Source organism: Poecilia mexicana, unplaced genomic scaffold (genome assembly GCF_051168715.1).
Source record: "Poecilia mexicana isolate PSO_F unplaced genomic scaffold, ASM5116871v1 scaffold_3, whole genome shotgun sequence".
Lineage (NCBI taxonomy): Eukaryota > Metazoa > Chordata > Actinopteri > Cyprinodontiformes > Poeciliidae > Poecilia > Poecilia mexicana.
This window is the reverse complement of record NW_028263372.1, coordinates 6,330,854-6,355,864: the sequence shown is the minus strand read 5'-3', so window position 1 is coordinate 6,355,864 and position 25,011 is coordinate 6,330,854. Positions and strand designations below refer to the sequence as shown.

Sequence of the window (25,011 nt, the reverse complement as noted above, 5' to 3'; positions counted from 1 at the left end):
TTATCGCATGAACATGCTCATTCACGTGTGATTTTGATTCCATTTCTTTTTTTTAAATTGAAACATAGCAGTTGCAAAATTGTGTTTTTGACTTTAACGGGATATTAATAAAGTTTTGTGCACATGTGTAATGGAAACACAGCTACTGTTTAGGACCCACAGTGGAAACACAAAGGAAAGAAACAACTGTAAAATGAAACCTCACAATTTAAAATATATTACAGTTAGCGTAAAAAAAAAAAAAGTTTATAATTTGTTGGAGACCGGGCTGATTGGAAAATAATGCTTACATTATTATGTCAACCAATTTTTAAAAGGAAACTCAAGCAAACCAGTAAGATATATACATTCATAATGTCTTGCAACCAGTTTTTATACTGTTTCTATGTATGGGTTGATTATTTAATGTGTAAATGATTCCGTTTGTTGATTTTCTTTTGGTTATTCTTTTAATAGAACTATGTGTACTGCGTTCTGTCCTGTGAATTGTATAGTGAGGTGTTTGTTTTTTGTGCGCTTACTTGTCTTAGGACAAAAGATGAAATTTATTTATTGTGCTAATTCCTGAATATTAATGTGCACTGTCCTAATCAAATGAATTAACTTAGATTAAGAATCTAAAATACTTACCACCCTCCAATTATCCAAGTTCCAGCCCTAGGATTCAAGGTAAAAACAAAAGTACTACCTGCCTAATGTCCAACTAGATAATGTTTTTATCATGATAGATTCAGTGGAAATGAAGGAGGGAAAGAAAACCAGCCTGATAAATAGATTTCTCAGTTGAAAACCTTGACCTTAGTCCACCACTCAACCATTAAGATAGGTATTAAATTTGCATCCATTACCAAATAAAAAATCATATTTACTCTTCATAACTTACAGGTTTCATTGCATCTTTTGAATTGATTGATTTTTTTTTTTCATTTATAAAAAATAAATACTTCAGGTCAGCCTCACATCAATATGTGTGTTTACACAGAATATTTAGCTCCAAAGGACAGCAATATTCTGAACAGTGTGAAGGCTAGACGGCTTCGAGACTCTATTGTTCCTGCAACCGGGATTAATCTGCATGGCGGTTATTTGAAATCAAATATGAATCTATTCACTTGTCCTGGATAGTCAGCAGAAGCTTATCCATGCTGGAGATTTGACAGCTTGAGATCAGAAGCAGCGAGGGCACGGCTGTTTTCTGCAGATTTCAGCAGCCAAAGCCCTGAGTGCTATTATTTTACCACCACTGCGCTTTAGTATGGGAGGAAAATGTGGCAACAAACTGTGAAAAATGCTTTGGTGAGCCGTGCCAGTGATCCACTGATACCCCTTAAACTTTTTCACATTCTACTACAAATTCGATGAGATTTTCATAGGATTTTGTGTGATGGAAGGAAATGATACATAATTCATAATAAGCATTTTATGGATTTGTTTTCAGCTTTCATTGAGTCAGTACATTGTAGAACCACCTTATGTATTGTTGTCATTTAATAAGATACTCAGTAGGTTTTTTACAATAACAATAAACAGTATTTTAACCATTGATCTGTATATTTTAGAACACAGATTCACTTGTGGATGACGAGCAGTTGTGTCTGCTGTGTAACGACTAGCATAAGACCCAGCAGGTAGCTTTGAAGTAAGCAGTGCAGAAACAAGTGAGTCACTGCTCCCATGATGATAGTAATACTAATAGGCCACAAGAAAGCAATAATTACATTCATCAAGATGCAGAGAAAAACATGTTTTGTTTGCTTTTGATGCGATTATTTCTCACAGACGTAACCCTGATTTGTTTCCTCCCCAGGAAGTACGCTTCACCTTGGACCGATGTTCAGGAGCAGCAGTGATGGAAATGGAGGGTCTGGGCAGCTGGTTGACCACTGAGGACCACTCCTCCTGTGAAGTGATGGGTGTTACACCCAACACTGACAGGTACAGAGCATGTCTCATTTTCCAAACGGAGAAGCATTTAGAGGCACTCTGGAATCTAATCTTTTACATTTAGAGATGCATTAGAGAATCATTAAAAGGTCAAAACATTAGGTACATATAACATCAGGCATTTGACAATGCTAAATACTGCAATGTGATGGTTTATTGTTTATTCACCTAAACCAGAATGGAGAGGCAACTTATGAAAAGCTATGTACGCTAAATGAGTTTGTCTTTCATCTCCATCTTATTTACTGTGGGGTTTTAGTGAGAAATTATTTACACACAGTTCTCAAAATTCTGCCATAATCCTCAGTTGGGTTGCTGTCTCAACTTTAACTGGGACATGATGACACAACAGGCCCCTATTCTAATTCATTCATGTTGGCCTGCTCTGACCCAACAGGGGTTGAGCTCCTGCTGTTGGACACCTTGCTGATGGTACATTTAACATTAGCTTTATTTTCCTGACCCTTTGTATCTATCTCACTTAATCACATAGAGCAGGGGTGTCCAAAGTCGGTTCTGGAGGGCCGGCATCCTGCATGTTTCAGTTCTCTCCCTGGTTGAACGCACCTGGATCAAATGATGGCTTATTAGAGGCCTAAGATGAACATTGACATGATGAAAAGGTTGTTACTACCACCTGAGAGAGAACTAAAACGTGCAGGATGCCGGCCCTCCAGGACCGACTTCGGACACCCCTGACATAGAGACACCATGACAGACGTCAGAAATGAGGGACAGGAATATTGAATAAAAGAACTACGATTGTTTTCCCAAGTTGTTTTTGCCAGTGTAGTAATTGTTTTTACTTGCTCAAGTTGAGCGGATCGTCTGTGGAAGTAGCACAGCTGCATTTATAAGACTTGGAAATAGCTAGCTTAGAAACCGACCCATCCCTTCTCTCTCCTGACGTGTTTGTTGATTTGATCAAATCAAGTTTGCCTGAATTCACACCAGATGATTTACTCCACTGTGTCATAAACAGCATTTCCCCCGACACTGACGCTGACTTAATATTAATAGCATAGCGTACAAAAGTGTAGATGCTAACCAGATTTTTTTTTTTTGTACATGGCAGAATACATGATGGTGGAGCATTTCCTACGTGGTTGCCAGTGATTAGCCAAGTACCTTCTCCATAATGCAACATTTGATTGCATCTTACTAAGCTTGCTAATGAAGTACATGAATGTTAATCTTCTTCTTGTTGACTGACTGCTGAAAACACTGACAACTGAACTGAATGGCGAACTCCGAGCTAGTTGGAAATGGCTTAATAACTTGTAACTGCCAGCAGCAAGTGATTTCCCTAAAATGACTGGGTCTTTCTCAGCTTCGCAGATGAGAGATTTCTGAATTGTTAAATTTTCCTGCTGAAGCTCTTACTGTTGAGAAGAGTAAAGACTTGCTGACTCAGCAACAAAAATTTCAATTTTTGTTTTATATATATATATATATATATATATATATATAATAATGCTGATTTAGAATTTAAATACTAAAAACCGAAGCAACATAAATACTACAGATATACAGATATTGGGATCACGTCTTATTGTTCTGTTTTTACTCAACTCCTGTTTGTTTTGCACTCTTAAATATCACACACACATTGGTCCAAAACACTGCCTGCCTCCAGAATGCTGTGTTCTAACGGTGCTGGTCGTTACGTGTTCATATGACTCTGTGTTTTTTTTTTTGTTTGTTTATTTTCAGACACCTAAACACGAGTCAAGTTCTCCAGCTCGGCGGTGTGAACGAGGACATTCCTTACATTTACCCTCAGCTTCAGCACAAACACTTCACCGGCTGCATCCGCAACCTCATTGTGGACAGCAAGGTAACAACATACTGCCTGTTATCCACACACACATCCACACACACCCACATATGACCAAACAAACCACTTAAACATCAGCAGGAAAGCAAACCCAAACTCACACCTGCACTCCAGCTGATAAATGCGTTAATAACACGTTTCAACATTCCCAGTGCCCTTGTGCCATGTTAGAGAGGGTTTTAAGCTTTTAACTGGAACCTCAAAGTCTTTTCAGACACTACACACACACGCACACACACACACTCTCTGAGAGTGAAATGGAATATCAGCCTCGGCACTCCTGGCCAGCGCTCCCTTCAACCTTCTCCTGCTGGGTTGTTGTTATAAAAAGTTGGACTTTACGCTCAAAGCGTGACAGTCCAAACCCAGCCCTGCCTAAACCCGAGTCGCTCTGGTAGGAAATCTGCGTGTGAATTTGTAGACTTTGAAATTTGACATTTTTTTCTTGAACAGTATCCAGGAGATGGAGATGGTGTTTGCTCTTTTCGATGTAAAACTGTTAGCATAAAACTACAGGTGTTTTAACAAATTGCTGGGTGTGAAAAAAGGGGGCATTAAGTGATACAGTGCTGTAAAAAATGAATTGTTCTCTTACAGATTTTTTTTCTCTTTGCTTATTAAATGTTTTAGCTAATTGGAAATATTATCAGACAACCATAACTCGAGTTTCAGTGAGATTTGCTATTTTTTCTGGTTTAGTTTTCCTAATCACATGCAGACCTGACAGCTGTCTCACCTACAGAGTAATAAACACAAGAGTATAGAGGACCTGAGCTGAGATAGCACTCTCTATCTCCCATGGCTGTAAATCTGGTTGAAATGCTGCAGCATGACCTGAAACAGGCTTTAAATTCAAATAATTGTGCAAAAAAAACTTAATAAATAAATAAGGATAGGTCCAAATTCTTCAATAGTGAATATGAACAATATAGCAAGTACTTGATGACAGTCATATCAGCTTACTCACTAAGACACTTTAATGAAATAAAATCTGTTGGGGGCAAACACTTTTCCTTGGCTGTGTATGTTTATTATTGTGAAGTACTGAAGGCTTGGCTCTAGTGGGATTTACCTTAGCCAGAGATAAAGCAAGAGTATGTTCAAAAACTGTGTGCTAATGAGATAAATCTGCACGGTATGTGTGGGCGGACGCAAAGATAATAAACCTCCAAAGAGAGGGAAGAGTGGGCGTTTTGATGATTAATAACGTTGATGGACATGCTTCAGCATTGTATGCTTCAGGATTTTCATGGTTTCTCCTTTGATGCCCTTTTATTTTATTTTATTTATTATTTTTTTACTGAATATGTTAACGTTTCACTTTCATTGCCATAGCAACATGGTCTGTTCAACCAGGATGTAAGTGCCTGTGAAGAGATGAAGGTAGTTCACGTGGATATTAGCATTTACCTGTTCTTGACCCTCACAGCACTGTGTCAGCTCCATTAAACACTTTAAAAACAACAGCAGGAAGCAGTGAGGAGAGGTTACTGCTCTGAGGTAGAAGTCTGGATGAAGGAAAAAAAAAAAAAGATGTTTTTATTTTTTATACTTTTTCCTGTCTTTCATAATTATGTTTCTATTCCAGAGCCTCGCCTCTTCCCTCTGGCTGTCATTCGCCATTGTCTGCTTTTAAGTCTCTCTATCCTCATCCTGTCATTTCCCAGCTTGTCTGTCTCCTCTCAGCCCTCACATTTAGATTTCTGCACTAAGTTTTTCTCTGGTTTTGACACGTCTGTCACTCCATTTTTAGGTTGGAGCTTTTCACTTACAACAGTTGGGGTAATGGCTTTGTGAGTGTGAGAAGCTTTGCGTTGCTCTGCAGAAACGTTTGACCTGCAGTCGTTTTTTACGAAGCGCGTTATCAGGGTGTTACTGATGCATTACGTTACTCTGCAGAAGTATTGAGATCCCCCATTTTGTCACGTTACAACCACAAACCTCAAAGTACTTTGGTGGAATTTTGCGTAAAAGACCAATACAAAGTGGGTTTCGTAGTTTTACAAATAAATATTTAGAAAGTGTGGCATAAGGCCAAAACGTGTGACAAATGTCCCTACGATTTAAAACTTTTAGGTTCACCTTTGTCTTAAATTACAACTCACTTCAGTTCAGTTTCTGTTCAATTTATTTATATAACACAAATTCACAAAAAATGTCTTGAGAACATTTACAAAAAAATAAATTTAATTCAATTACACATACATTCCATTTAATCCTAGATATTAAACGGTGCTTTCAGTTTTTTTACTTTTATCAGTTTTCCATATCAAGACTGAAGCATTTGCCTTGTATTTGCAGAATAACTCAAGCTCAGTCAAATAGGACAAAGATAAAATCTAAATGTATGTTTTAAATCTTTCTACAATTCTTTTAGGTCTGAACTTTGACCTCGCACACAAATACATTTTGAATGGTCTTTATATTTTAGCTCTGGTTTTGGGGATTGGTCCGATGAGCTTAAAATAAAAAGTGGCTCTAAGAAACTCATAAGAAACATAACAATTTTGAAATATCATAAGGACTCCAGTAGCATACAGTACATGGTTTGATTTTTGTCACTAAGCTACATTTCTGTTCTCATCAAGCCAGTAGTGAAGAAAATAGTCAAAGTAGCAACTCTGACAATACAGCCAGGGAGATCCAAACATCATTTACTGGAATTTATCTGTGTTGTGATAAATGAAAATGTATATTATGATAATAAATTTTTATGATAATGATGCGATAAATGCCCACTGTTGTCCTGGAAGTTTTTATTCTGGGATTGCCGTGTTTTTAGCTTTGCCCATCCCCCCCCATCAAATCCAACCAGCAGCCCGCTGAAATAAAATATTCCCACAGAAGGAGAGCACCACCAGTATATATCTCTGTGTCTCAGTCTGCCAGGTTTGTACATACTTTGGTTTTGAAACTTCCAGCAGTCTTGATTTGAATCTGTGGGCACATTTCTGCTAATCCGCTAATAGTCCAGCTAATTTTTAGCTTAGCGTTTTAGCTAGCTTTAAAGACGTTCAGTGCATTTAGCTTCCCCTCGGTTATTTTTTTTCTGGATAATTTACTTGGCTGTTTTGTAACCTTTCAGATGAATAAAGTTCTACATCTTTACTGAAGTTTTGGTTATTGACGTCAGGTTGTCAGACGTTATATTCATGCTCGTTTTTTGCTGTTGGTGAAGACCATTTACAAATCAGTTTTGTTTTCTGTCCACATTCTCTCTTTTTTCACAAATTAACAAATTAATTATTATAATATGAAACATACAAGAATATAATTAAATATACAGTTAAAAGACAATATGTAAATGAAAAAAAATACAATATCTAAGGACTTTATAGGACATGTAAATTATAATATCAAAATTAAATTGGTGCTCTGGGATTGTAGTCTTTCTTGCTATGTTGTAGCACGTCTTTTTGCTTTTGTCATATGAAGGTAATCAACATAGTTGACATTTAGCATTAACTAACTGATATTTATGATTACTGCTTCAGGGTTAGCGCGACTAACTTTTTAACCACCACTGCTGCTCTTATTACTTTAGACTCTTATTACTTTGGACCCATCTTCACCAGTATTGCTAGTGAAATGTAGTACCTTTGTTTTATTAAAAAAATATCCATGATAGATGAGATCAAGTGTTTCTTTAAATGCATTAAAATGGATTCTTTGCCACATGATTGGTGACACATCGCTCACAGCACAACACACTGTTCTGTAGGCTTTGGATTTTGGTTCTCAGCATATTTTTCTCTCTTTCTGAGCGATGACATGTTTATACCCAGCACCTGACATTAATCTCACCAAATAGGGCCGCCTGCAGTCGTCTATCTGAGAGACTGACATTCCTCTCTGCTGAAGCCACGCTTCACAATTTGTGCACAGGCAGGTGAACTTTGGCACTTGAGTGTTTTGTTCAGATTCTTCTTCTGTCGTTATACCGATGCATGATCAAATTACATGCAGAGATGGGAATCTCTCTCTCTCTCTTGCTGTTTGGGAATGTTTGGGCTTCAGCTCTTAGTCCTCAGCTGGATCCGCACAAACCCTGCCGTTTTTAAAAAGGAGGAACCAATAGGATGCTCCGCTTTGCTGGAGGCCAGCGGTTCCCTGACAGCACCGTTCAGTCAGTTTATACTCGTTTGCATTCCTGCATCTTCTCTGCAGCACAAAAAGGCTGCACAGAATACGGGATTGTCAAAGGAGCCGCGTTTAAGTATTCAGAGCTCCCCCAGTCCTTTCAGCGCCGTATGCAGCTGGTCATGCAGGTTTTCCATCAGAGGATCGGTTCTGAGAAGTTAGAGAGAGAAAGATGGAGAGAGAGAGAGAGAGAGTATAAACAGAACAAGGGAGGAAGATGAGAGTGGAAATGAAGGAACCCTTAGCGAATGTCCTTTGGCACATTCTGCAGTCCCTTCTTCAGTTTTCCCTTTCACTTTGCTTGACTTTTGCTGCTTTAAAGAACTTTGTCTCCCCCTGTAGCTGTGGAGCTGCTTGGATCTCTGTGCGTTTTGCTTCTCAAACAGCCGTTCCTCTGTTGTTGCCGACTGGTTTTGTCTCCTGTTTATAACCTTGCTCAGTCACTGGTAACTTTTCCTATCATCACACTTTAACTTTGCTGCCTTTTTTTAATCCAACATCCCCTCTGACTTATATCTTTTATTTGTAATAAACTGTACTCTTCCCTCCCTTATTTCTTCTCTCCCCATTCCACTTTCTTCACCTCCTCCCATCTCTTCTTCTGTTCTTCCTGCACCTCTGTCCTCTCACCTCTATCTCCTGGGTTCAGCTGTATGATCTGGGCTCCCCGGCCGACTGGCAGTCCAGCTCCCCAGGCTGCCTCACCACTGATAGCAGCTGTGTCAACATGGGCTTTCCAGCCTGCGGCCATCGCGGCCGCTGTCATGGGGAGTGGGGCTCCTTCAGCTGCCAGTGTGTGGCCGGATACACGGGACAGCAGTGTGAAGAAGGTAAGCCAGATCTGTGTCGGGCTCATGAAGCTATACGGCGTCTCCACGGTAACCGAGCAGGTCTTAGGGCGGGTCACAGAGCCTGAAACACTACGTCGCATCTGCCATGAAGTCAAACTCCTTTAACTTTTTCAAATTTTTATCAGGTTACCACCAAAAACTTTTATTTTGTTGAGATACTGTGGGAAAAGGTCACATAAAAAACTGTGTTGTATCTTTATATTCATCCATCTGACTGAATTCTTTATTGAATCACCTTTCATGGCAGTACTTTATGTTTAGTGACTCATTCTTGTTTTACGCGTAGCTCAGATGCAGGCCGATTGGATGGGCTGGATCTGGACTTTGACTAGGCTATTTTAACACATGTATGTAGTTTGATATAAACATTCCCTGTTCATATATTAACGAAAGAGATGTTAAGCATATGGCTCTGGTGTGATCTGCAGGCCATGGGAGGATTAAATGGGGCCCTCAGACAGATTTTAAGAATCGAACCAGTTTTGCACTTCAACACAGATGCAGATGGATATTTTGTTTCACAAATTAAAATATTCTTAAAATGGAAAATGTTAGGAACAAGCCAATGTATTATTTGCCACACTTTTTCCTCTCATTATAACTTCATTATAAATAAGATTTCAAGCATCCATCTCTTTTTACTCAAAAGCGGATTTGGGTTGCACTCATTTATTAAAAAAAGCCTGAATACATTTATGAGGGAAGTGACCCACATCCCATCTTTGCTGCTGAGAAGACTGGAACTTCTTTCCAGACCAAAAATTAGAAAACAATTTACCTCGAAGGTGCAGGACGTTGCTGGTCATTTTTCCATTAGGCAGATGTACTAGAGATGCACAAAGGGTAAAGATTTTGGACAAACAGATAAAGAACAGATGTTATTTAAAGGAGGGGGTCATATACATCACACTTTTTAGGTTTTAATCTTTGCAAATCTTCAAAAAGCATGTTTGATTTTTGTTCCACTCCACATCAATGCACGTCTTAGCAATGTCTGCCTCATATAATGAGTAATGGGACGCAATTAAAATTTTGAAATCAAGTTATTAGGAGGATCTGTAATGGATTGTTTGCAATAAACTAGTGATAAAATAAGCAGCATTTTTATTTCAAAACCCCTTTTTGCAGAAAAAATATTGAATAAATTGACATGAGCCCAACATTAGTGGTTTTGAAATTATTATTCAGGGTTTCCAACCATCATATTTGCACACTGTGTTATTCTATCAGTTCAGCTTTCCAGTGTTTCAGAAACTCCTGATCTTCTATAGAAATGTGGGCTGTGAACGCTGCTGTTAGCGTTTGGGACGTCTGTGCTGCTGCTACATGTTTAGCATTGAGATACTATTTTAGGTTTAAATAGCTTAACTGATATTCTTACTCCTTTTAGCACAAATTGAAAACACCAATAGTCTTTTCCAGCGTCCAATCAGATCGGTTTTTGAGGTAAATATTAACCTTCAGTGGGCGGAGTGAAGCAGCTTGTCGTCCATCACTGTTGTTTGCGAAAATAGTTTTTGTGTCAGTTTTAAAGGTGTATCAGAAAAATGTGAATACAAAGGTTCTGTCTGGAACCTTTGTATGTTAAAAAGAAAAAAAAAGTAATTAATTGTGTTAAAAAAATGTCAATATAACTAATTATTTGAAATTAATGGGTTGAAGTCCCAACCTTACATATAATACCAATAAGGAACACTTACATTAATGTTTGACGTGACAGAATATGAAATGGGTGAAGGCGTTGTACATCCAGCATACTTATCAGGGTTTAAAACACAAACTAGTCGTTTTTGCTGTTATTTATCCTAGCTGTGAAGGAGAAACTAGCAAGAGTCCTCTGCTAACACCACTCATCACTAATTGCCCATATCTGCCTGTGTTTCTGCCATTCTGACGTTAATTCTTCGCAGTCTCATTCCTTCTAGGTATCCTCTGAGCAGATGTTGTTTCCTGCTATGGGAAATGAACACACAGGTCAGCTGCTTCTTCCTTTAAGGATTCTTAATTACTGTTGTGTGTTGCTGGCAGAGCAGCATGCAGCCTCTCGGCAGCTCCCACATTAAGGCTCCTTCTGGCCCGAGGATGAGCTCTCCTTGTGAGGCTGTCTGTGCCGGCCGCATGGCTGCGGAGGCGTTCACTTGACTGCAGCTGTTGGAAGGAGACGGGATGTTTAATGATTCTGGTCCGACTCTGCGCACATCCCAGTTTGCTTTCTGCTGACCGCAGCACGCCGTGCCAGGCTGCGCCGTCCTCCCCTCCACTGTCCTCTTGCCTCAGAGTGACACTAATTGACAGGACTTTCTCAAATGCCACAGAACTAGTAGAAGAGTAGCGCACACACTGTTGTCATATAAATAACGCTGGACATGCAGCTATTTTTTAAAATATAGTTTCTGTTTTAAAACAGCAGCCAATAAGGGCTTTGTGCAGCAATGTGAACGACTGCAGCAGACGTCAAACATTCAACGATTTAATGAGAAAAAAGTTGAGGAGACAAATGATAAACAGCAATTAATCACTTTTACTGTTTATACAATGACTTGGGTTTTTTTTTACATTACATAGCTGAGTTTTGGCAGCCAGGGAGGCCCTCTTTGGAAAAGAGAAAAGAGTTGTTTACTCAGCTTTAATTTGAGAAGGCAGCACCAAAGGAAGCATTTTCTTTTGGCTCACCGGGTTCAGACACTTTCCACACAATTCACCATCCAAAGTCTCTCTTCGGAGATTTGTTCCCATTCCTTGTTTGCTCGGTTTTCATAATCACCATCATAAATGTTCTTTTCTTAATTGCAACCCTTCCCAATTAACAAGAGATTATTACACAATAGAGGATAGCATTAATTACACCGAATTTACAAATCTCATGCAGCTACACCTCTGGTCCCTTTTGGTGGGGAGTCGGAGTTGTTCCAGTACATCTGTGTCTTACTTAGAAGAGACGATAGGATTGGTGTGTGCGTGTGTGTGTGTGTTACTCTGGTGAAGAAAGAGGTTGGTCAAAAGCCAAAGCTCTAAATTTACTGGTTTGTCTACAGTTTGGCAATCACCTGTTGTAGGGACAGGACTCTGGATGCAGTTAGAATGGCCATCCCTCTCTTGATGACTGGTTTAAAGTTGAGCCGCTGTTTCTCTACATCAGAAGGAGTCAGTGTAGGTGAGTCGGTCATCTGAGGTAGAACAAGGGCGGAATTTGGTGGAGTGATTATATAGTCACTGGAAATGCCTTTTTATTCAGCTTAATCCGATTGAATAATACTTTATTAATCCCTAAGTTGTCATAACTCATGTCATCCAAATATCTTCAGAGTCGTAGACATGATAGACAGGATATGATTGATGGAATATGGTTTGAACTTCCTCCTCTCTCTGCTCTTTGTTGATTCTCTGCATCTATGAAGCCTCATTTTCTAGAAATTGGGGGTCATAGTTCAGGTATTCGATCTTTCTGAGATCCTAACCACCTGCTTCCAGTTGTGAAAACAACACATTGTTTCTGCTGTTACACATCATAACAACTGTCCAAAACTCTCTTCAGCTGCACAATATCCAAAAGCAGAGAGAATATCCTTCCAAATACACAACGCCTCAAACAAAAGCATTCATGAACAAACTGAACAAATCAGAACTAAAGTGACAGAGCTGCTCCAACATGCTGCCACCAGTAGAGGTGCAGTTCTAATGAGTCTCATTTTGGATCCCCCAGAACGAGCTGGAGAGTGTTACTAGTGAGAGGAACGTCTGGTTTTCCCTTCCTAACCCACCGGCCTGATCTTGGATGAGTGGAAGGATTGTTGAAAGTCTACGATATAGTTGGTGAAAATCAGGACAGAGTTTTAAAGTGGTCTGAAGATGACAGCTCATGCTGCAAATTCAGTGCTGAACGAGAAAGGGCTTGATATGGTTTTGGCTTAAAGCACTTCATCTCTTTCAAACTTAGATACCTGGAATACAGAGTGGAGGTCAGGATCCACAACTGCAAATAGCTGAAATCCTCAAAATCCTCTTTTGATTGCTTGTTTTAATAGTTCAAACACCAAATATACCTCAATATGCATTAATACACACAGTGAAAACTGTCATAGCACTACCACAGAAGCTAACATCCACCTTCTTCCTTTTCTCTGCTCTTGGAGATTCAGCCAATACTGTACCAAGTTACATTCCTCTGTGGTATTTCAAAGGTGCATTTTGTTTTGAATGCTTTTGATACCAAGAACATTTCTGTGGAGCTGCATTCCTCTGGAAAACCTGCCAATAGCCGGGGGTCCAGTGTTAATATGAAGACGTTTGAGTGATGCATTTTCTCAACAAATTTGAGAACATTGGATTGATTCTGCCTGACATTTGTTCTAGAAACAGAAAAAAGGAGATTACATTGAGTTGCATAGATGATAGAGAAGATCCTTAATTGTTCAGTGTCTAATTTGTGTGTATCTGTATTCCAGAGGCCCTGGAGTATTCCTTCGACGGCCACAGTCATCTGCATTACCAGCTGGCGTCTGCACTCCCGGCCCGAAGAACGTGGATCCAAGTCCTGGTTCGAACCCGGAAACACAGCAGCATCATCATCAGCCTGGTGTCCAGGGACCAGAGTGAATACCTGCGACTGGAGGTGAGCTGGCCATGTAGGCACATGATCATGATCGCATCAAATCACTGGTACGTTGCCACGTGTTTAGAGTTTGTGATGAGCAGCTTCAAAAGCTTCTGTTTGGTCTATTCATCCTTTAGTCCTGATGTGACAAAGTTCAGTGTCGCTTTTTATGCCATGCATTACCCGTGATGGCCCTGATTAAAAGCCTGTTGAATGGTTCAGTTCATTTCAGGGTCACAAATCCTTCAGCTGTGATCTGGTTATGTAACATGGAGTCCAGTGTCTTGTGAACGTAGGTTACCCAAATATACCGACCAGAAGATGGCGTCTGTGTACATGATGAGTTCCTGGTATGTGTTTACCAAACGTGCTCATTATTTATGTGTCTGTTGAGCATGATAGCTTTTTCATTTTGGAAAAATTGTCAAAGAATTGGACTTATGAAGTATTTGTCTATGAACTATCACTTTTGGAGACAGTTTATTAATAAGGTAGTCAGACCATAACTCATCTGCTGGATGGATGGATGGACCAGGATGTGTTCACATTTACACTTCAGATCCAAGGAAAGTAGTGGCTTCTCCTTCAACTATCATCTATTTATGTCAGTATGTGGGTGTTTTGAGACCGACAGACATCAGGAAAGTCATTAACTCTACAGTTTTCATTTGTTCAGGATAATAAAAATATAATTTTAATAAAATTAGAAAAAATGCTCAAATGATGCATGATTCAAAAGTTTTGACTTAACCCCTAATGCATTGAGACAACACTAAGACTTTGTGAAAATCAAACATAAGATATGATCAGAAGTGCCCTGCATCACCACCGAGGCACGGTGGTGGAGGCTGATGGTTTGGGCTTCCTCTGGTAACATGACATGTTAACCACAAACCTCTGCTGTAGAGTCAATGTTGAAGCTAGCTGAAGCTTGGTGGATCTTTTGGTTTAAAACAATGAAGTGGTTTTGGAAATATTTGGAACTATGTAACAATAAAGATTTAGAATCAATAATTACTGGGTACATTTTCATCAATATTGTCGCAGTTCAGCTGAAATGTGTAACTATGGAAAATTATTACAGGTTGAAGATAATTTAATAAGAGTCCAGCTAGCAGCATATATTTATACTATTGTTATTGGGGGGAGCTGCACTGATAAATCAGGCTGATCAATTGGCGCCGATTTCCTTCATTTTGTGAAATCAGTCGATACTTAGGCATGTCTGACCGACAGCCCCGCCCACCAGGTCATGCCTGGTTAACAGTATTCACCTACTGTGGTCAACATTGCCACTTGTCTATTTCTCAACTTTAAAATCAAAATTGACAGGTCAGGGTTTTGAAATTGGAAAACTGCAATCGGTGCACCCCTAGTTGTTCTTCCTGTTGTTATTACTACTATTATTATTAGTGGTGCTAATGCTACTACAAATATGCTCACTTTTGGTAGACAAAGTCACAAAGAATAAATGCTCTGAAATCGCCTTCCAGCAGTAACAGTTAAAAACAATGTCAGGTCTGAATGCATTAAAACACTTGTTTTTTTTGTTGATGTTTTTTTTGGTTGTTGTTGTCTCCAGGGCTTCATTACACCCACTGAATGTTCTGTTCACACTTTAAATGTTCCTTCATTTCTGTTCATTTGCCAGTTTCCCTGCTTTGTCTTGACTTGACTTAATGTCTTGGACGGCGCGGCGCCTCTCTCCGGTGCTTCCTGGACGCTCGCTCCTGTTTGTCACCCCGCCCTGTGCCCGCGCGTATTGATCAAACTTCAGTGTCTAACTGATGATGATTACAGGATCCATATCACAGCCGCCATTAGAGTGCAACCTCTCCTACGATCCCCGTCTGTCATCCATCTGTCTCTTCCTTCGATTCATCCGTTTCTGCACTTCCTCTTAAATGTCACAGCGCTCTCTCAGCACCGCCACATGGGGAGCAGGTTCACATCATTTATCCACTACATAAAGTGCATTTATTCCTGGGTGCAGACAGCATGGGGATATGTGAATCTTATGAAAAAGCTCCCCGCAGTGACATGCGGGATATTCTGCCTTGGTCTCTGTTTGGAGTAGAAGCATATTGCTACCAGGGTTATGTTGTTCTCTCTAACAGCTCTGTTTGCTTTTAATCAGGAGGAATTAGTGTGAGTTACTCTTGGCTGGATATACTTTCAGGAAATTAGGGGACTGATTGTGTTTGGCTTAATGAGGGAATAAAGCATTTAACTGTAGGAAATCTTTAAATCTGTGCAGATATACTGTACAGATCCACTCTGAAATATACAAACATGAACTGTAACTGTGCACTTCATGGATTTCTGATGTTAATGTCACGTTAGAAATGCATATCGTACAGCATAGTGGAAAAGTATTTGTTCCCCTACAGATTTCTTCAGCTTTTGCTTTTCCGCCACACTTGAAATGTTTTTAGCTCCTAAAGCAAATGTTACTGTGAGATTAAGATGAACTGAGTAAAAAACAAAAGTTATATATATATATATATATATATATATATATATATATATATATATATATATATATATATATATATATATATATACCTTGTTGTGGATGAATTACCCTCCACAGGTAATTCTCATCATGTTCCATCTCACTGTTAAAACTATTTATCAAGACAAGCCTCCAGGTTGTTAAACCTTTTTTTTTTAAACCTGGTTTGAGAACTAAACTGTTGATTGCCGCAGGTTATCGCTGCCAGCACCCCTGTTAAAGTAATTGAAGAGTTAATAAATTGATTGCCATCTCCTTTGAGAAAAAGTTGACAGCATCATATTTTGTTATGACCAGGTAATGCCATTTTATGTTTCCTCAAAGTCACCGGGACGCTGCATAACCCGACATTCACTGATTAGGATACGGCATTAAAACGCTGCTCTTTCATTCCGCTGCTTTGCAAAAGGTCACACTGCTGAGCTCATTTATTTTTACAAGGCTTTCTGCATGAAAGAATGAAATACTTGACCGAACTTGTCCATGCTCCTCACTGTAGGTCACCTGAACTTTTGTTAGAATTAAAAAAAAAAAAAAAAAAACTACACCTGCTTGTCTAGTTTGCCAGATGTTGCTTTGGACAAAGTATTTGCTTTTGCTAGTTGCTTTATGATCACCTACTGTCATTACAAGTAGTCTAAAACAACACTACCATCCATAGATACTCCGTAATGCATCAAACTAAAACTCCTTGAGCTGAAAATTACAAAGTGAATTACACTCTGCTGTTAAGAATTCACATCAGGGCTTTTACCACACACCATGTTGAATTTCATTTATTTACTTAGACAGTAGACGGCCTGTCAGATTTCTGGGTCTTACTTTTGTTTTATGCACTATTACCCTAGTGGGTCGGGTTGGTTAGTTGGTTGGATTAGTTTGGATAGGTTAGCTTGGTTTGTGGGTTTGTTGGGTTGATTGTGTCAACTGTGCAGATTTTCAGCCAACCAAAGTTTTGTGTTTTCAAAATTAGTTTTTAAATGGTAGCAGGTTCATCGTGATGTGGTCATTTACTCTAGATAAAGGGTGGCGTCTCCCGCATGGGTGAGGAGCTGCAACCTCAGCCACCAGGTCTGAAGTTCGATCGTTCATTCATTCATTAATTCACCAAAATGTCAGATTCTTTCCATTTTCATGTCAGTCAAGATGAAAATGTTTTTCCAATAACACTTTGTATGCATTCAGAATGAGTATAAGAGAAGTATCAGTGGTGGAAATGACTGTATGGTTCATGTATCTGTCTGGTCTTTATACAGACCAGGTTCATTTTCTAAATGTCTTCTATAAGAAACAAATAAATAAACTGAGGTGATTTTAGGGAATGTACAGTGGTATAAATCCCAAGAATCGATGCTCATCAAAAAAAAAAAAAAAGAACCTCTTAATTAATCATTAAAAGCCTAGAAATACCAATTACACGACGAGCAGATGAGTTTAGATTAAAATGTTTTGTTCAAAAACGGTGCAGAGCTTAAGAAGCATCTGAAGGATTAAAAGTTTCTCTTCTCTGGAAGTGCTGACTGCAAACAGAGTGGCACACACAAAGTGGAAACTGCTCCTGCAAACTCCAGTCACACCAGCTACCATATTCTCATACATGCCACCCAGGGAGCAGAGCTGGAGTCAAATCACACCACTCTGTTCTGCTTTAATTGGGGTTAAATCAGGTGGCTGGGAGCATGTCTGGATAAAAAGCACCGCCCTGGTGGATTGTGAACATAATTATTACCTTATAATAGAGCCCTGGAATGAGCCTCCGTCCCAAAGCCAAACAGCCTTGGAGGTGTTCAACATCTTACCCAACTTCTTGTTAAAAGTAGGGAGTCGTTAACGCATGAATTAGGACAGGAATAGGTGAGAGAAATTGATTTTTTTTAAAAAGCAAAGACATGGACATTTGTAGTCGGGTATGTAAAGTTTAAGAGTAATGATCTGCATTTTTGACCAGCGTTCTCCTTCAGAATAACCTGCCTTATGTTTATTATGCTGAGGAGAAGTGAGGAAGTTACCGGTGTGCGCCCACGTCCCCGTCACATCTCTCCTGCTTTGTCTCAGTTTGCCTGCCCTTCTCATCTCAGCTCTGTGTTTACGCGCTAGCAGTGGCAGACAAAGATGGAGGGGAGGAAATTATGCTCAGTGGGACACTTGGTGGATCAGTTTGAAATTGAAATGAGGACGACCCACCCACCACCGTGTCTTTCTTAAAACAGCCTTCGGACATATTCCGTCTCTCCCCCCACCCTTCCTGCATTACTGGCCCTCCATGCTGCATGGATGACAGAGAGGCATTGGAATTAAAATAAAAACAGAAAAAGTGCACCGGGTTTTATTTCAGGTTCTCAGTGCAGCTTGTTGTGATAAATGTGTTAATTGCTTTGTATTTGTACGTTTTTGTCTTAGAAACGTTCCTCCTGCATGTTTTTCCTTAAAAAGACAATAGACATTTACCCTGGACTGTGGATCTATATTGCATATCCTTACGGTGTTAAAAGGAGCAGCTCTAAATTATCTCATTGTTCTAATCAGTCAGACCAACTAGAGTCTTTCTACCTTTAAAATATTTAAATCTGAAGCTTAATCCTTAGTCACTTCAGCATTTTCACCATAATTACCTCAAGTTGCCTTTTGATTTGGGATTTGTTTCAAATTAACATGCAGACAGTTTTAGAACTTTTCTTTGTGGATCTCCCTAAAGCAAATGAGTTTCATTTGATTCGTCCACTTAGAAAAATGAATAATTCCTTCGGAAGTTAGACTTTTTTTTATTAAATGAAAAGACAAATGCCATTTTTGATTTAAAAGAAGCTCGCTTTTAAAGAAAACTTGTTCTATCTTTTGTAGATATCCTACAAAATTCAGTTTCAGTAAAATGACAGAGTTGAAACCAGATGTTTGCATACAGTGTAGAAAAAGATATATAACTTCAGTTCAGTTCAGTTTATCGTTTTATTTATTTATTTTGAAGAAAGAAAGAAATGTATTGCACTGTGGCACTCAGAATTGTTGTATGACTGTCAAGGTGAAGCCAAACAAATTTACTTTTACAAGTGAAGCATTACAGCATTTCCTGTGATGATCCTCTTGATATATAGATTAATCTTGGCTCTGGGTTTATTTCAAATGAAATGGAGAAATGAGGAGTAGAAGAGAGGAGAGGAGAGACAGAAGCACAGAAGTCAGCAGTGTAGCAGTCTGCCTCTAAACCTGCAGAAAGAGAAAAATCACAAAGCCGAGAAACCGCAACACAACGTAAGCACATCAACACCTGTAACATCACTGAAAAGCTTAACTATGTTGCTCCAGTTCACAACAAATCTAAACACTTTACAAAGAAAATCATTTGAATCCAATAAGACGAACAGATTCCAAGTCATTTACATGCATTCCATATTGATCCTGGTTATCAAACAATGCAGTTAAGTTCAGTTTACTATTCAAACTGGTTTTCATTAATCCTGGAAGTCAACACTCCTGGTGTGTTTTAGATGAGGGAATAACATCATAACATGATATGAAGCCTTTGGTCCTCTGCTGGTTGGAGGGAGAATAAATGAATCGGGTCTATCAGTATTAGTGTCTTCTGCCTTTTCAATCATGTTTCCTATTCTGTCTGTTAATAACTTAATATATTTATGTGAATGTTAAATCAGAATCAGTTTTTCCCATTTTAGATCAGTTGGTATTACCAAAATTATTATTATTATTATTATTATTATTTAAATGCCCCAATAATGAACCAGAATTTTTTTTTACAGCAAATTTTCAGTCTCTTCAAATTCTGAAACTGGTTGCTTCAGTTTTTCCACATAAAGCTCTTCCTTCATGATGTCATCTATTTTGTGAAGAGCACCAGAACACCCACACATGATGCTGCCACCATTTTAGCTAGGCTGCTGTCCTGAGGTTTGTAAGCTTTTCCTTATGGTATTTATGGCTAAACATTTCAGTTTTACTTTAAATAGATCCGACTGAAAGAGAGCCAGTTTTAAGCTTTGAGCTTCAATGTGAAATCAGTGTAATATTTACCTGTACCGAGACTGGACTGTCACAAAAGCAGATTAATCGCCTGAGCTGAGGGAAACTGTTTTAGAAAGAAATCTTTTTGTTTTGCCTCCATCAGCCCTGTGAGTTTGTTTGTGACAGTGAATGCCTTGGAGGGAGTTTTTCTGTGTAAACTGCTGACAGACTGTACTTGCTTGTCATTCTGTGGGGACACTGGGTCCCAGTAGGAGCCACAGACTCTTCCCTCCAAACATTGTATGCCTGACAGAACCTGGTAGCCTCCAGCTTCTTCCTCAGAATGGCTCCAGGCTGATTATAAAGCTAATATATGCTGAGGCTGCTTCAAAACAGACAAGTATACGTAGCTAGTTTTATGTAGCCTTTTTACAGATGAACCTGTGATGCATAGCATGATGAGTTCTATGTGAACAGGTGCAATGTGAAATAGAAGCTCATTCAGGTGAACTTCAAACCCTTACAACCTCGTTCCCTTAAAGAAATCACAGTAACAGGTTTGATAATTGTTTGATGATTCTGACAATCTAATGAGTTCTAAACAGCCGGTATCATCGGTAAATATTAAGATTTCTGAATGATTCATTATTTCAGAAATGAATACTTTATCACCACTGTGGGAAGATGTTAAAACAGTGGTGGGACTTGATAAAAATTTTCAGTCAAGTTATTTAACAAATAAATAACATTTAAAATTTTAATCAAAAACTGTATATCAACAAAATAATCAACATTTTCACTTTAAGACAACTTTTGCTGATAGATTTTTGAATAAATAGACATCCGAACTCAACAACTAAGACATTTATAGTTTTTAATCTGTTTTTCATGTTATTCAACCATTAGCTTTATGTAAAGTGCTACTCCAACCATTCAGCGTTCCAGTGTTTCAGGAACTCCTGATCACTCATACATCTTTTTTAGAAATGTAGACAGTGGACGCTGATGTTAGCGTTGGGGACGTCTGTGCTGCTGCTACATGTTTAGCACTGAGATGCTATTTTAGGCTTGGATAGCTTTGCTAATGGGGTAACTCCTTTAACAGAACTTGAATACAACAATAGTCTTTTCCAGTGTCCAGTCAGATCAGTTTTAACCCCCAGAGGTGCAAGAGAAGCAGCTTTTTTGTCCATTGTTATCGGATGCTACCTTTGTGTCAGATTTAGAAACGTACCAGGAACATGCAAATACAAAGGTTCTGCTCTAAACTTCAGTATGTAAAAAAAAAAAAAGATTAATTGCATTACAATCTGGTATGTATGTATGTATGTGTGTGTGTGTGTGTGTGTGTGTGTGTGTGTGTGTGTGTGTGCGTGCGTGCGTGCGTGCGTGGGTGGGTGGATGGATGGATGTTATCTACAGTCCATGTGATTCTGGGTGAGTCTCATAGAAAGTCTCATACGGTGTGAATGTGAGACGTGATGAAAGCAGAGATTTACTCTTCAGCCACATTAATCTGATTCACTTCTCTTTGTTTCACCAACATTGAAAACAACACATTGTTTTTGTGTTCACATAAACTTGTGGTTCTTTCAGAATCATTGGTGGGAGAGAAGTAATTCCAAAATAAATCAGGTGGCTTTTTAAAGCGCTTTACTTGTTGATAAAAATTTGACAACTGAGGCATCATGGATGACTTTTGTTTCCTTTTCTTCGATAGATATCATGTTATTTTGCTCATAAATTCATACCGCCGAGAGTTACCGGGATGCATGACTCAACTGCATGATGATGCTGTCAGCATCGCTGCAGGGCAGAAAACGCTGTTTTTGTTCTTGTTCTCATTTAATGAAAGATTGTAACCGTGCTGTGAAAACCTATTGAGCCCCTTAGCATGGGTTTAGCTCTGGAACGCTCTCATGAATTCCATCTCAGTCCATCCGGGACTCTTCCTAGTTGTTTAATCATGACTGCTGACCTTAACTCTTCCACAAAACGTCTGAACATTTTATGTAAGTCAATTAAAACTTACTTAATTGAGAAATAAGTTTAAAAAAATATATTTAAAAAATATATATGACTTAAAACCACACTACGTAACTGTTATCAAAAATATGTCTATCATGTCATGAATGCATGGCATTAGGCAGATAAACTGTGAACAGATCGATCTCCTCCTCCTCCCTGAGTTACTATTGTCGTCTGAAGACATGCTCCAGGTGAAAAACAACCAGTCAGAGCCAGGAGGCGGGTCTTAATGCTGTCAATCAATCACATGAATATACTGTTAAATGTACCTACGGCAGAGAAACAAGTGAAATCTGTAAAAAACATAAAATACCATTTTCCCTGTGCTGTATCAGGTCTCTGGTGACTGTGGTTTTCTGAAAGAATCCAAACTAAGTTCAGTTTTGCAGACTAGAGCAGCAGGCATTGGCCCTTCTTTCTCTAGTGCTGCAGACATAATTGTCCTCATGCAACAAGGTTTCTCTTACTCCGAATAATCAGTGTGATGATTGGTAATGTAATCATTTCCTGAATGAGCCATAGAATCTATTTACTTGGTTTGTTTGTGTTGTTGTTGATCTATTAAAGCAAGAGTATTCATTTTCTGTTCCTGGAACATCTTTAATAACGTCTGAATAATTCATGTTGCTTGTGAGGCTCAGCATTTTACTGCTGCTTTATATACAAACTGTTTTACAAACTCCAGCTTTTCCTTTTGTTCGCTTTTGCAGGTTTTTCAGGGCCTTCTTTGCACTTTCTACAACCTTGGGGACGGAGAGTACAATCTGACCCTACCCAGCTATCGCCTTGACAACGGCGAGTGGCACGAGGTCTCCTTGGACAGACATGACAACGAGATGACGCTGCGGCTGGATGGCGGCGGAGGGAAGCGGGAGGTGACGGGATCGCAGAGTAGAAGCCGAGAAATCATCATCGACCCGACCGCCGTGATGCTGGGGAACTCCTTCCCCTCGGAAAGCAACAAGAGCTTTCAAGGTGGGTAAAAACGGCGTGCAACTTGGTGTGTATTCTGCAGGTCTTAAGATCAAAGGTCCAGAAAGATTTTGTACATTGTAATCTCTAGAAACTCCAAAACGTCTCTGTGTTGGTTCCCTTTCTGAGGCATTGTCAAGTCTGTCTGTAACTTCATCCTGTCACACAACAACCATGTTTGTTCTTAACATTTGTCTGAATTATCACTGTTGAAAAGGTTGATGGGAATGACAAAATGTGAAAAAACTTCCTCTATTTTGAAAAACAAAAGTTTTCGCGCTCGCTAGAGTTGGTTTTTGGTTTTTCTGAAAAAGCGCTAATGGACTAAAAAGAGTTTATCTGCCAGAGCTTGACATAAATGCCGGCGCAGCATCATTTTAAAACAAGAAAACCTTCTCGCTACAACAAGATTTAAAAACTTATATCTCAATAAAACCAAACTATCATCTCCTTTAAGTAAGAAATAGCAGAAGAGCAACACCTCTTGGGATTTTTTGATGTGGTCCAGAATAACCAGGAGGAGAGTCACAGTGCGCCTCTTTACGCCTTTTTACAAGTCATAATCAGTCAGAGGAACGTAAAGTTATATCCGGTTAAAACAAGAAACTTTGAAACTTTATAGTGAGATATCAAACTCAACTTGTTTTAATGGAAAGGTTTCTTTTTAAAATGTAATATAAAACAGATTTTACTTATTCTAATGAAAAACGTTCTTGTTTTAACGCGGTTTACGTCTCATTGTAACAAGATTTTCTGGTTATAACGAGATGCTGCTCCTGGATTTATTTCCGGCTCTGGCAGTGAAACACCTCCGTTAGATAGACGCACATCATCCAGATAAGTTCTGTGGTAACAAACGTTTACCTCACACTATGTCTTTCCTGTCTTTGATGCGGACAGCAGGTGACATCACCCATGCTAGCTGACAGGACAGAACAACTACAACATATCCGATAGCATCACATGCCTAAAAACCTCTCTTTATTTTTCTCCATGCTAGTTTATTGCAGCCATGCATAACGTTATTGTCTGATGAAATTATGCTATGCATAGCCTGGTTGATTCACTCCAAAGAGCAGAAACACGCCGAATTTGCATTTTCGTTTTTGAGACTTTTTGAAAGTTTGCATGACAATTGGATTGAAACATAACCAGCATGTCTGTTACCTCTGACCATAACACAATGTCTCATGTCTGTTTAAAGTCTACAGTCATATTTATGAAGCTCATTCAAAGTCAACACACCCTTTTAACTTTTTCATGTCTTTTCACATTGCAGCCTAAACCCCTCAGTGTATTTTGTTAGGATATCGTGTTATTAACCAACACCGCCGTGAATATCGTGAAGTGAAAGGAAAGTGACACATGGCGTTCCCTTTTTTTTCTCATCTTCATCGAGTCTGAAAGGTGCAGAGTACAATTGGTATTCACTCCCCTCCTCCAGAGTTGCACATCTGCTCATCTATGCAAAATACCTCAGGCGTAGTTGAGCTGCTTTTTTCTTTTTTTAGCGCTGGGAAACAAATTTGTCTTTCACACTTATAACACATGACCGTGCTTTGACACATGAAAAGCACCTGACCAATAAATTTGCAGGTGATACCACAGGAGTGGAAGTCACACCTGGAATGATGGCTCAGTGTACAGGAAGGAAGAAGTGTTTGTGTTTTTTTTCTCTTTCTATTTCATGAGTTTTCATAGTAATAAAGGGACATGAAAAAGCACCCTTACAGATTTTCCTTTTTTGTTGTTTTTAAATGTAAATCTTTCAGAATATGAAACAAATATTTAATAGTACTTTACATGTTGTTCTGAATTCTTGTGTTTCCTCAGGAATGAGTCGCTGATCTGCATTTGGATTCATTTTTGTCTTCCTACTGGTGACTTTCGGGCCTACTTCAGTTTCTATTTAAGTTAATTCTTGATTCCACAGGTCAGGCAGTAATCAGGAAATTGAACCAGGAAATTGTGGGTAATTATACTTAATTGATGATTAAATGTGGGGGAAAATCACTTTTGGACACAGCACCACGTTGGTTTGGTTGGTATTTTCCAACCTTAAAGGAAATTATAACTTCAAAACTACATTTTGTTTTACTCAAGTTGACTTTGTCTGGTATGAAATTTGATACTGAACCATTTTAGAGTTAAAAAGTAAAAACAGAAGCGCTCA

General features: G+C 39.0%; 1 protein-coding gene across 1 annotated transcript in view; it reads left to right on the top strand.

Moving 5' to 3' along the window:
- Positions 1-25,011, top strand: part of LOC106925612 (neural-cadherin-like) — a 105,906-nt gene that overhangs the window by 35,830 nt on the left and 45,065 nt on the right. Inside the window, exons 5-9 of the mRNA XM_088004601.1 lie at positions 1,808-1,935; positions 3,658-3,781; positions 8,571-8,751; positions 13,218-13,384; positions 22,577-22,841. Coding sequence (XP_087860727.1) covers positions 1,808-1,935; positions 3,658-3,781; positions 8,571-8,751; positions 13,218-13,384; positions 22,577-22,841 — 865 coding nt within the window. The remainder of the gene's footprint in view (positions 1-1,807; positions 1,936-3,657; positions 3,782-8,570; positions 8,752-13,217; positions 13,385-22,576; positions 22,842-25,011) is intronic.